At 48.6% G+C, this 12,986-nt stretch overlaps 1 protein-coding gene across 5 annotated transcripts in view; it reads left to right on the top strand.

Annotated features, from left to right (window-relative positions):
- Positions 1–12,986, top strand: part of DIP2A (disco interacting protein 2 homolog A) — a 2,340,120-nt gene that overhangs the window by 978,558 nt on the left and 1,348,576 nt on the right. For all 5 annotated transcript variants that reach the window (XR_011274713.1, XR_011274712.1, XM_069616034.1 and 2 more), the window contains one exon: positions 10,720–10,813. Coding sequence is in view for 3 of the 5 variants with exons in the window: in XM_069616034.1 (XP_069472135.1) it covers positions 10,720–10,813 (94 nt within the window). In the remaining 2 variants the exon portion in view is untranslated. The remainder of the gene's footprint in view (positions 1–10,719; positions 10,814–12,986) is intronic.

Raw genomic sequence — 12,986 nt, 5'->3', positions numbered from 1 at the left:
GTGCTAAACTAGGGGATCTGAGGCTCTCATGGTTGGCTTATGCCGACGACTTTCTTCTTTTTGATAAAACTAAAGTGGGCCTGCAGAGGCTCATATGCAAATTTGAAGAATACGGTATTCTTAATGGCCTTAAGATTAACCCGAGCAAAACCCGTACTATGGTCTTTTCAAAGGGGAGAATGGGGAATAACAAAGCATGGAAAATAGGTTGCGAAAATATAATTAGAGCAAATAAAATCGTCTATCTTGGTTATTTGACTTTGGCTAGACCCTCGGCGATCGAACTTAGACGATTCCTCAGAAACAAACTGCTCCCTCTCATCTCCCAATCCCTCAAACTAGACAATAAATATGGTATGTTCTCCCTTAAGCCTGTAGTAGATTTTTTTAAGGGTAAGGTTACTCCAAAACTTTTGTATGGAATGGAATTCCACTATACGGCACTTTTGATTTTCTGGGACTCTCTTGAGGGTATCTATTGGAGGAAAATCTTAAAACTGCCAAATTCCATTCCAATAGTGGCTATCAGGTATGAATTAGGGTTAGTCTCATTTCAAGCTAGGATTCTCTGGAGGATTCTCTCACTTTTCTCAGCCTTGCTTTCTCCAAAACCTGACACTCTTTATGCTGATGTGGGCCACATGATTTCTTCTCAGGGACATTTAGTCAAGAATTTATATCTCAACGCTTTTAGTGATCTCTGTGACAAGACCCTGTTGGATATTTCCTCCGATAGGGACACCCTACTAACGAATCCGAATAAGGTCAAGGAGTGTCTCTTTTGTCACGACTGGAGTAACACTATTGAAAAATTACATTCGTACCCCTCTCTGAGAAATTTACAATTTGATCATAAGAAAAGAGGCCTGTTGTCTTTTATTTTGAACCAATTCCCCAACAGATCTTATCGCTCCCTCCTCATTAAACTCAGATGGAATCTCCTCCCCACTCGGGAAGTCTTACATAAAAGGAAGGAGTTCTCTGATTTAGATCCTAGCTGCCGCTTCTGCAAAACTTTGGGGATGATTGAAACTGCTCGGCATCTCTTTTTAGACTGCACTGCTTTGACAGCTTTAAGGGACAAATACCTAGGTCGTTTTAATGTAATGGGGCAAATGGGGGAGGCCGATTTGATCTGGTCTCAGTGTCTCACTATTACAAACATTAAGGATGGACTTGCTGTGGCTGGATTTATCAAAGCTTTAGATTTATACGCCCCGCTGTTATGATTATGCTTGTTATGACTATGCTTGACTCTATGAAATTTCTCTTATGCTCTGTAGGTTTATTCTCTATTTTAGAATTTTGTAAATTCTAAATTTTTTGTCGGTATATTCTTTAATGCTGCAGGGTACTCTGCACTGTACTTTTTAAAATTTAAATTTTAAATTTGTCCCTCATTCTCTGGAAATCAACTGGAAATTGGATCTATGTTTTAACGCTTGTTTGTATAATTGAAATTTAAATGTATTGAATGTTTTTTTACCTTTTAAAGATAAATTTTTTTGTAAAGGTTTCTTGTAAACCATATACAATAAAAAAAAAAAAACTGAAATTTTGCTTGTCGGCTCTCCCAGAGCTCTAAGTAATCTTAATGAACATCGAAGATACCTCGATCCCCGTCTCAGCTTCTGTAAAAACACTAGGGGTGTACCTTGACGCCTCCCTTACCATGTCCTGCCAAGTGAACGCCATCACTTCCTCAGCAGCCTATGCCACCAAAGTATTAAATGCTGCTAGACCCTTCCTCTCTTAAACTAGTCGCTTGACTATTGCCAGAGCAACCATTGGTTTGAGGATTGATTACTGCAATGTCCTCTTTGCAGGCACCTCCTCCAAAAACATCCAGAAACTTCAGGTAATTCAAAATAATTCCCTACAAGCAGCACTGACTATCCCTAAAAGAGAACATATCTCAGAAGCCAGAAGAGAGGTCCAGTGGCTGCCCATCCAAGACCGCATCACCTTCAAAACCCTGTCCATCACCCATAAGTGCGTATCCAACACAACACCCCCACCTCTATCAGAAAATAGACAAATCTCACTCTGAGACCCACCAGAATACCTTACACTGACCTCCTACTCCTACGTAAAGTGAAGCGAACCAAAGCCGGCGGCTCCAGCTTCCCTCCTACATTGCAGCCAAATAATGGACCGCCCCCTTCGCTTAGGGCAGAACAATCCTACTGGGTATTCCGAAAAGCACTTAAAACACAGCGGTTCTCCTAAATCTGAAGCTCCTCCTGTGCCTTGCACCCTGTACCAAATGCACTGTATTTCATAATCTATTGCAAATGACCTGTAACAGCTGCCTTTACCAAATGTATTGTATGTGAAAACCTAATACAAATAATCTCTTCCTGTAACAGCGCCTCGATGCCTCCTGGGTGTTGTGCGCTTTATGAATGAAATGAATACATTTGAAACCCAATTTCTCCAGTATGGGGTCTGGCATGGATTCACATGCTCATGAATATTCTCCGTCGTCAGGCTGGGAATCCTCGGTAAAGAAAACATCAGTTTCAGTTTCGTTTCGGAACTGTCTTTCTTAGTAGTAATCAATCACTGTTCTCTGGGTCATACTGCCCTCTCCCTAAGCCCCTCCCCTGGCAGCCATCCTCAGATTTTTACCGCACGTTCAATTGTTGGGAGTCCTCGTGCTATAGCTCTCGAGCTTTTACTGCATTTTGCATTTTTTCAAAGAGTTTAATCTAATTTTTTCGGTCAATCGAGCCTTAAGCTCCACCGTTTCTACTTCCGATCAACGTGGACCCGTTTCGGAATTTTCTGTGCCCCGCAAGGGCGAAGTTTCCGTCGAGTTACGCTTCTTGGAGGATTGAAGGAAGATCTGGAGGCCTACCCCGTGGACATGGCCCAGGACAAAGGAAGCTCGACGCCCGTATCCAAGCTGTTCAGGAACAGCCCTGGATGCGGATTGCAGAATGTCTTCAAGGAGGACGAGCATTCGAGATGCCTCTACTGCCTTCACAAAGACAAAACGCACGTAGAGAAGGACTGTGCGTTTTGCAAGAACATGGAACGGACTGAGGGATCGTCAGATCCGCCTCACCAACTGGCTGGAAGGTAAGAGCCCAGCAGGTGAGAAGAACCGAGTGGCCTTAGAAGTTCTGTGAGGACGCTCCGGCGATGGGGGCCCAACAAAAGGCAAAGCACTGCAAGTCCGCGGACACCGGGAGTGCCGAACGGTCGGGCTCCTCGGCTGCCAGGCAGGGCGCGCTTTCACCAACGCCATCAACCACGAGCCAATGCTCTGGCTCGGGCAAGACGAAATCGGAGAACCCGGGTAAGCTTCTGGAGAGGCCCCGGTCGATCCCGAAGGAGACAGCCGAGGGGGAGCGAGGCGGTGACCCTCCCCCCAAGGTGAAAGCCTCAAGTGCGCCTAAAGTTGTGAAGGCCTTGTTTCAAGGCGTCTATTGAGGGAGTCGTGGTGGCCCTGGCGAAGCCTGTGGAGGCTCCCCCAGTGGAGGCGACCTCGGGGCCCAGAGTTTCCCTGCCACTGCGGAGGGAATCCTCTTTTCAACCCATCGATAAGACCCCCATGAGGACCCCGGTGGAAAAAAGGGGGGGGGCAGTGGCCATCACGGACACGGATACAGCCTCTGAAGAGGAGCTGGCTGGAGTCGTGAAGATCCTGAACAAGAAGTTCGAGGAGGTCCGGTCCCATGGGAGGGATCCCGACAAGGCGGACGAAGAGAGTGAGGGTGGTGCCGACGAGATTCCCGTGGAGGATTATTCCACTCCCCAACCGTCGTGCCCGTCGCAGCCGGTGCCCGAGCCACAGGACAACTCGGGAGCCATCTTGATGGCAATCCAGGCCTTATGTACAGAGATAAGGACGAGGTTGCCCTTACCCCCAACGGACGATCCAGCGGAGCCTGGCCTGTCGGGAAGCCCTGCAAGCAAGCGGAGGAGAGTTCATCCCGCCATGCCCTTCCAGCCTTCGCGGCCCTCACAGCCTTCATCTGATCCTTGGGATGACACGGGAACAGAGACGACCACGACGGGGACAGATGACGATGGTGACGACGGGATGGGCCTTCCATCACCACCTCCTCGGGCCTCCCCGCCTGACGAAATTGGCTCCTTCCCCGCCATGATCGCCAGGGCATCCGAGCTCTTCGAGCTCTGCCCTGAAAAACAGAAGAAGGAAGGCTTCCTCTATCAACAGCGCATGGCCAAAAGGAAGACGGTCCTTTCGGTCCCGTTACTTGACGACATCTGGGACGAGGGACTGTCGCTCCTGAAGGACCCATCTACGACTCCTGCCAAGAGAGACCGGTACGAGAAGAAGTACCAGGTCCCGGATTCCGCCCCTTTGTGCCTTAGGGCACAGCCGACCCCAGATTCGGTCGTCTCGGCGTCGGCAAAGAAGAAAGCGGTGGGGGCAATGGCTTCAACTTCAACCTCCCTGCCGGACGGCGAGGGGAAGAAACTGTACGCCATGGGACGACGGGTCATCTCGTCAGCAGCGATGACAATTAAAGCAGCCAACGTCCTAGCGATTGTGGCCCAATACGACAGGGAGCTTTGGTGTAAGATCGCTCCTCTGCTGGACTTCCTCCTGGAGGACAAGAGGGTGGAGCCCCTGAAGATCTTGCAGGAAGGTGAGGTGGCGTCGGACCATGCCATAACAGTGGCCACGGACATTGCTGACACCGGTTTCCGCCAGTTGGGCAATGGTGTTTGTCTTCGACGGCGGGGGTGGCTCAAGGCATCGCTCAAGGCGACCGATTTCCGCCAGGACGGCTAACCAGAGTTTTGGACATGCCCTTTGACGGGAACAACCTGTTTGGCAAGACAGTGGATGAGTCGCTGCAGGCCATCAAAGCCGACACGGAGACGGCTTGGGCCTTGGGAGTTTTGCAGCAACGACGGCCGCCCTTTCGGAACTCGGGAGGCAAGCAAGGTGCCTCCAAAGGATTCAGTGGTGGCTCCTCTACGTACCACCAGTCGGCCCGCTCCTCGTCGCAGGAGGCCTACAAAGGACGTGGCAAATCAGGAGGATCTCGTCATCGTCGCCAAGGAGGCCAAGGCGGCAAGGCCGCTGCCAATCAGGAGTGAACCGGCCGTAGCTTTGGGCCCCCACCTGAGCACCCCGATGGGAGGTCGGCTGACAAAGTGCCCCCGCATTCCTCCCGTGGCCAGGAAGGAAAACCACGTCCCTCAACTGTTGCTGGAAGTAAGGGCGATGCTGAAGAAAGGAGCCATCGAGCTTGTCCCAAAGAGGCTCTGGGGCTCCGGAGTGTACTCGCAATACTTCCTCGTAAGAAAGAAGAACCGGCAGCTGGCGACCCATCCTGGACCTTTGTCGTTTAAACAAGGACATCAAGTCCCAGAGGTTCCGGATGGTCACCCTCCAGCACCTGCTGTGACAGCTGGTGGAAGCGATTTCCTATCGTCGCTGGGCTTGGAGGACACCTACTTTCACATCCCCATTCTAAAAGGACATTGAAAGTTCCTGAGATTCGTAGTCCAAGGGCGGCACTATCAGTTCAAGGCCCTTTCCTTCGGATTGAAGTCGGCGCCCATGGTATTCACAAAGTGCCTTGCACCAGTGGCGGCGCGGCTGCACCTGCAGGGGATCCACGTCTACCCCTACCCAGACGACTGGCTCATCCGAGCAAGACAAGAGAACTCGCCGTCGTCCACACAGCAAAGACCGTCCAACTGCTTACGGATCTGGAATTCTCGATCAACTTCACGGAATCCCACTTGGTGCCGTTGCAAGTCTCCCTGTTCCTGGGAGCCAGACTCGACACAGTGGCGTGATTGGCTTCTCCGTCAGATGAAAGGACGAATGCCATCCTGGGCAAGGTGCAACGGCTCTCGACCATGGACATGGCCAGGGTGAGGTCCATCAAGTCCTTGCTCGGCATGATGTCCTCATGCATCTACCTCATGCGCCTGTGCAGGCTGTGGATGCGTCCACTGCAAGAATTCCTCGACGCCCGTTGGATGCAGGCAGCAGGCAACTTTGAAGACAAGATCTCGCTCAACGAGACCTTCCGCCAAGCGATCCAGTGGTGGGGCAACCACGCGCATCTGGCGGCGGGTATGGACTTCCAGACCCCGGTGCATCAGGAGACGGTGACGACGGACGTCTCCCTGGAGGGATGGGGAGCGCACACCGGATATCTCCACGCAAGAGGCCTTTGGCTCCCGGAGGAGAGGTCACTACACATCAATGTCCTGGAGCTCCGAGCCGTGTTCTGGGCCTTCAGGTCATTCCTCCCGTCCCTCAAGGCTAGGTGGGAAGTATTTTCATCGACAACACCACCACAATGTTCTACATCCGGAAGCAGGGAGGCACCAGATCCCCCAGCCCTATCCAAGGAAGCCCAGGATCTGTGGCACTGGGTCGTCGCCCAAGGGATGTTTCTGGTACCCTTCTATCTGGCAGGAATAAAGAACACCATCGCCGACTCACTCAGCAGGGAGCTGCGCTCGTGCCCCGAGTTGGAACTGCGTCAGGATCAAGTAGATCTACTCTTTCAACGATTGGGAAATCCCCAGATCGACCTATTTGCGACAGCGACGAACACCAAGTGCCAGAGGTTCGCCAGCAGGTTTCCCCAGCCGGCGAGCATGGGCGATGCCTTCTCATTCCCCTGGGACGGCCTGTTCCTGTATGCGTTCCCACCGTTGCCGTTGCTGCTGCGACTCATCAACCAACTCAGATGGTCCCAGTGCAGGATGATCCTCATCGCACTGGCGTGGCCGAGACAGATCTGGTTCCCGGACCTTCTGGACATGCCAACGTCCCCCCCCCCACTCAAACTGCCGACAGACGCTGATCTCCTTGCCAGAGAAGGAGGTGCCATCCTCCACCATGACTCGGGGTCGCTAAACCTGCAGGCCTGGCTCCTGCAGCACTAGAGTTTGGCGAGTATGAGATCCCAGCAGACTTCAAGGAGGTGCTTGCAAAGGCCAGGGCGTCCTCAACTCTCAAGTGCTAGGGACACAAATGGAAGAGGTTTTCTGTCTGGTGCCGGGCACAGAAGATTAACCCTCTGCGGATTACAGCCCCCCAGGTGCTGCCAAACCTTCTGTTGCTGGCCAAGGAGGGGCTGGCCCACGCCTCCATCAAGATCCATCTGGCGGCTATCTCCCGCTACACCAGAACTCCGGGGCGCTCATCTCTGTGGTCCCATCACCTTGTGAAGGAGTTTATGAAAGGACTGTTCCGATCATTCCTGCCGGTGAAGGCTCCGGCATGGGAACTCAACATTGTGCTGACCAGGCTCATGGGGCCGCCATTCGAGCCTCTGCATTCTGCACCGTTGAAGTTCCTGTCGTGGAAGACTGCATTTCTTGTGGCCATCACCTACGCACAACGAGTGGGAGAGATTCAGGCCCTCTCCTGTAAACCTCCATACCTGACTTTCCAGGAGACGAGGGTGGTGCTGAGGACGCACCCCTCCTTCTTGCCCAAGGTGCCGTCGGACTTCCATCTCAACAAGCCCTTGGTGTTACCTGTTTTCTTCCCGTCGCCTTCGTTGCCGGCCGAGAGGACTTTGCACTCGCTTGATGTAGCTAGAGCGCTGAAGTTCTACGTGGACTGCACAAAGAGTTTTCGGAAGACATCACAGCTGTTTGTGAACTTTGGACCTGTGAACCAAGGGAAGGCCCTCTCGAAGGCTTCCATTTCCAGATGGCTCTCCGGCTGCATCATGCACGGTCGTTGGTTGGCAAACCGACCATTGCCCGGCCGTCCGAGAGCCCATTCGACCAGAGCGATCGATGCTACCACGGCGTTCCTATCTGGTGTTCCCCTGCTGGACATCTGCAGGGCTGCTACGTGGAGGTCGACGCACACCTTCACGAGGTTCTACTGTGTCGACCCGGATTCCAGGGAGGAATCTAGAGTCGTCCAGGCAGTGCTGCGCGACCTGTTCGCCTGAAGGTGGGCCTGGTGAGGAGGTAAGAGATGCTTGATGTTGGGTTGTTGAAATGCTTAATGTTGAGCCTTGCCACCTCCCGTAGTTGTGCATGTGTGTACTGCTATGTATTCTTGTATTCATGAGCATGTGAATCCATGCCAGACCCCATGCTGGAGAAGGAACAAGTTACTTACCTGTAACTGTTGTTCTCCAGCATGGGTCTGGGATGGATTCACATGCGACCCCCCCCTCCTACTCCTCTGCGGCTCTTCACTTGGTCCTACTGCCACTTTATGTGCTACCAAATCTGAGGATGGCTGCCAGGGGAGGGGCTTAGGTAGAGGGCAGTCATTGGCTGGGGGCAGTATGACCCAGAGACCAGTGATTGGTTACTACTAAGAAAGACAGTTCAGAAATGAAGCTGATTTCTTCTTTACCGAGGATTCCCAGCCTGAAGCTGATTTTTTCTTTACCGAGGATTCCCAGCCTGACGACGGGGAATATTCATGAGCATGGGAATCCATGCCAGACACATGCTGGAGAACAGTTACAGGTAAGTAACTTGTTCCTTACTCGCTGTATAAGCCCCTTACAAATGCACAAGGAAATAAATAAATACATTGAAAACACTGTACAACTGGTAGAGTAGAGCCTTGCAGTAACTCTGATCTCAGTTGCTGAAACATGGAGAGTAAGGGGGCACATAGGAGAGCAGGAGTGATTTATTGGATGCCAAATGGTGCTTAGAATTGAGAAACTTTCTCTCAAATGAAGAAAAAGGTATCCAGTTTTACAACTTTGTAAATCAGCAGTGATGGCAAAAGGGTGTTTTTTTGTTCGTTTACCCCAAACGGGATATGACATGGGTAACTTGTCTGCTCACTTTCCATGAACCAGGCAGCATTTCATGTAGGACCATCCTCCAAATGATTTGGTAGCAGAACGATTTGTGTTATTGGATGCAAGTGGTTTGGATACTTCTTCTGAGAGTTTGTTCAATGGGCAAAACTGAGGAATTCGCATGTGTTCCCTGGATGAGAAGGACTGCGAAAGGTCTGGATCTAAAAGAACTAAATTGTTAGTGTTGAAATATGAGAAATATGCTTGTGCTCTAAAAGGGACTTAGGAAGGATCCTCCTTTTCTGCCTTCATTTTTAAGATGCTTGATAACGGGCATTGGCTTTATTGGTAGCGAGTAATACATATTTGTAGACTAACATTAGTCCTGCAACATGAGATTGCTTCTGCTTATCTGATTGTTCTGTGACAGATTCATTGGTAGTCAGCGCAGTAAATTCACATGCTAAAACAGACCAAATATTTCAGCTTTTCTGTTGGTTTGATTGAACAGTGATTGGATCCATGGCAACAAAGTTACTTTCTCCTGGATCGTAGGCTTTGAGGTCTAGGACAGCATCTAGCAATTTCAGAAAAGTGCTGAATTTTATTATGACAACGGTTACCTAACACAATAGCTGAGCCTTTGAGGTAGAATGTGGTGGATGCTTTTGAATCTTCCGAAGAAATAAATCGGTGGTGTTTTATTTCTACACCAGCGGCATTCAAGCGGAATGGAAGATTTAGGCTGTTTGAAATTTTTCCAAGATGTTAAAAACAAGATTATAGGCATGCCTTTACAAGGTGAAAAGCTGTTTAATGACAAGGTGGGTCCCACCTTTGAGAAATTAACCGAGTTGACAAAAGGCTGTATGTCTAGAGTTGTCTGTATCATATAAGCCATTTAAATAGAAAAGTGCACACCAATGCTGTGTACACTGCAGAAACAGAGGTTTTTGGGAGGTGCCTGTAGTCTGAGGCAACCTTTCATGAGTCCATCATGAGGAAGAAAAGTACATAACTATCCTGCAGCAGCTCAGAAATATTCTGTCCCCAGGGAAGCTGCTATGAGTTATTTACGCATCAGATAACTCTGGATGGGATTCGGGTAAGTCCGACTCAAGGATTTTCTAAACAGTTGAAGACCATAGCAAGGGACTATTGGGTCTTTCAGATAAGAGATTACACACTTCATGATGGTTTCCCTCCAATTTGACATAAACAAATATAAAGGCAAGAAAACCATCTGACACAGTTGCTGTTAAATGATGAACAAGTGGTCCGAAATAGGACAAAAGGAGAGGCACTTGAAAAAGAATGCCATACATAGTTATACTTAAATATTTTTTACTCTCCCATCGCCCCCCCTCAAAGAGCAGTGCATTGGAGTTATTTTGCATGTACTGATTGCTTTATGCCATGGCTCTGTCAGGCAGTGTCTTGCATTCATTGCCACTATGTGATGTTGTTTGAGGAGCAGTGTAAAATTTGACCGTTGCTTGTAATGTTTTCTGCATGTTTGTCTGTGCCTGAAACGGACTACTGCTTGGGTTTTGCATGAGCTATTTTGTATCCTGACAGATGTGCAAACTGGGCATTGCATAATGTTTTCATTGTTTGCTTCACTGTCCAGAGCAATATCCCTTCTGGACTTGGCATTCATTGCTTGCACTGTGCATCTTTTCAATGGCTTTTGTATATTAAACAATGCATCCAGCGGTCCCTTTGTGCATGCGTTTAGTCGCTATGTACCAGTTGGAAAGTACCCGCAGTGCTTGCGATGCAACTCTTTTATTTGTAGCATTATGCTGGCTGACATTCGCACATACTGCTTACTGTGTTCTCTTCAAAGAGCAGCGTGCTCGCTATGCATTGTTTAGTGAGTCCTGGTCCACGTTCTGCTGCAGTGTGAAGCTAAGCTTTCCACGATTTACTTGTCTAATTTTTATATGTTGTGTTGAACAGTGGCTCTCTTTTTCAGAGTGTCATGAACCGGATGCATGTACTGAGCATTCCCTATGCACTGATGAAGGTGAACCCCCTTTCCTGGATCCAGAAAGTCCATGCCTATAAAGGTAAGTCCACCTCTCGCTACGTGAGTTAATGCAGAGAAGAAACCGACATTCAGTCTTGCAGCTGATCAAAGAATATAGAGCTGGCCAATAAGAAATTGGTTCCCTGGCAGCTTACTGAGAAGGACAGCGGGGTGCTCCAGCGAGGCTGCAGGCACCCTGACAAAGCTCCATGCTCATCAATCCAAAATTAAGAGATGGCTTCAAAGCCTTTTCTTCTGCCCTACGGATAAGCTGTACCAGCTGTTTTTAAGCCTTAAAGGCAAATAAGGACAACATAAATAAAACCAGGCTACTCCCTGCTTCCTTCCAAACACCTCCATTGATCTGTTCGGGTGAGTGGAACCAGCCGAGCAGCTCCACAGAAATATGCCACGACAATATTGCTGCATAGTCTGAAGGGACCACTTTAATGTAGTAATCATCTTTTAAATTTCAAGCATTGTTACTATAATATGAATAACTGTAAATTTCAGAAAATTATATTTTGGGAGTAGAAATCTCTCAACTCTTCTAAATAGGAAAGTATTTTGACTCTCTAAAAACATTTTACTCCCAACATGAAAAAAATAGGGAGTAAAATACTTTTACTTCAACATTTTACGTGAAGCATGAAGCCCTGCATTGCATTTTCTGGGGCGGAGTTCTATGTTTTGCCCCTTGGTAGACCCCACGTCTCATGGCTATGGTGTCTTCTATGTGTGAGTAGCCTTTTATGGTTAGCTGTATGTTCCACTGATCTCATCCGGGAAGTGTTGGGGAGAAGGCTAGTGGCAGCTCTGCTGTAGCTTTTTCACTGTATTAGTACCCAAATGGCCACCATGTTAGAACATTTGTCTAAGGCACTTTAAAAGACTTAACACTGTGTCCATTTTGATTTGTGGCCTTTTTTTTCATTTGAATGGACAGGACCATAAGCAATGGCTGAAATAGCCAATTTGAGTAGATAGGCTCTAGACAAAGCCTACTGTTAAGGGAGGCATGGTATCACAAGTATGATACTGACACAATAGGTACAATTTTTAAAACCTTTATTAAAGTTTCTGGGTTTGGAAAAATTCCTACTTTGCCCTATAACTAGGATGGGAGTGGTCTCTACCATCAAATAATAAGTAAAACAAACAGTCCAAGTTGAGTCTGTCAAATCAAAACGGCCTATACTAACGAAACCTAATGCCTGCCCTGTCTCTTGTACAAAAAGTGTGTAAAGGAGAATCTGTATGTAAAGGAAAATCGGTGTTCAAATATAAAGAAGAAATGTGGCTGAGTCAGCTCTCCTCCCCACATTGGACAGCACAGAGTAATGCAGACACTGTAGGCAGGATGACGCACTCTGGCTCAGGTTCTTAACACTAAGGCAGTTCAAAACGTGGATCGCGGCACACCTGGCCTTCCACGTTAAAGTCTCTTTCCAGCTTTTACAACATAGTTCAACGTAAAGTTCACCCTGGTCCTCGCTCTGTTGGGTTCAGACCTTTCAAAGCAAAAGTTCAACCAAAAGTTCATACTGGACGCTCTCTATCAGGCTCAGACCTTTCTAAACACAGCATTTGCAGGTGTTCCCTTCCCCAAGCTTAATTCACATCCTTTAGGGGTTCCCTTCCCCTAACTTATTACATTTCCGGTCTCCCTCAGTCTGGCTCAGACTGTTTCCTGATGTCGAAGACTTTTCAAATGTGCGTGGCTTTTACTACAGACCTCTGCAGGAACACTTCGACTTTCCCTTCAGCTCACATTTGTGTGTTATATGCCCCTGTGCTTCTTGGTCTGGGTAGTTCAAAGTTCTTAAGTACTCTCCCCTTCTCTCTGAGTTAATTTTGATCACTTCGCTTTTACAGTTCATTCACTTTATCGCTACAAACATTTCACCTTTTACAGAGACTTTCGAGTGTGCTACTTCCTTTCGCCGGACCCCGCCGTTACCCAGTATCTCTGGTTTCACAGCTATTCTTACTTCAAAGTTAATTCACAGGTCTGCCTTTCTTCACGTATCAACCACATGCGTGCAGCCTTCAATTATGCAATATAATATTGCAACTTCAATCTTTCTTTAACACACACCGGGCTCTCAGGTCGCTTGCCAACTCCCCTGCTGTGAGTTTCTTTCTGGTCTTTTCAGTTTTTTAATTCACGAGTCAAGGTTAGTACTACAGGCTTGGCCTCGCCTCCCCAACTC

The sequence above is a fragment of the Ambystoma mexicanum genome, chromosome 9, assembly GCF_040938575.1.
Source record: "Ambystoma mexicanum isolate Mex_15411 chromosome 9, UKY_AmexF1_1, whole genome shotgun sequence".
NCBI lineage: Eukaryota > Metazoa > Chordata > Amphibia > Caudata > Ambystomatidae > Ambystoma > Ambystoma mexicanum.
Note: the sequence above shows the minus strand (reverse complement) of the source record. Positions and strands in the feature narration are given on the sequence as shown.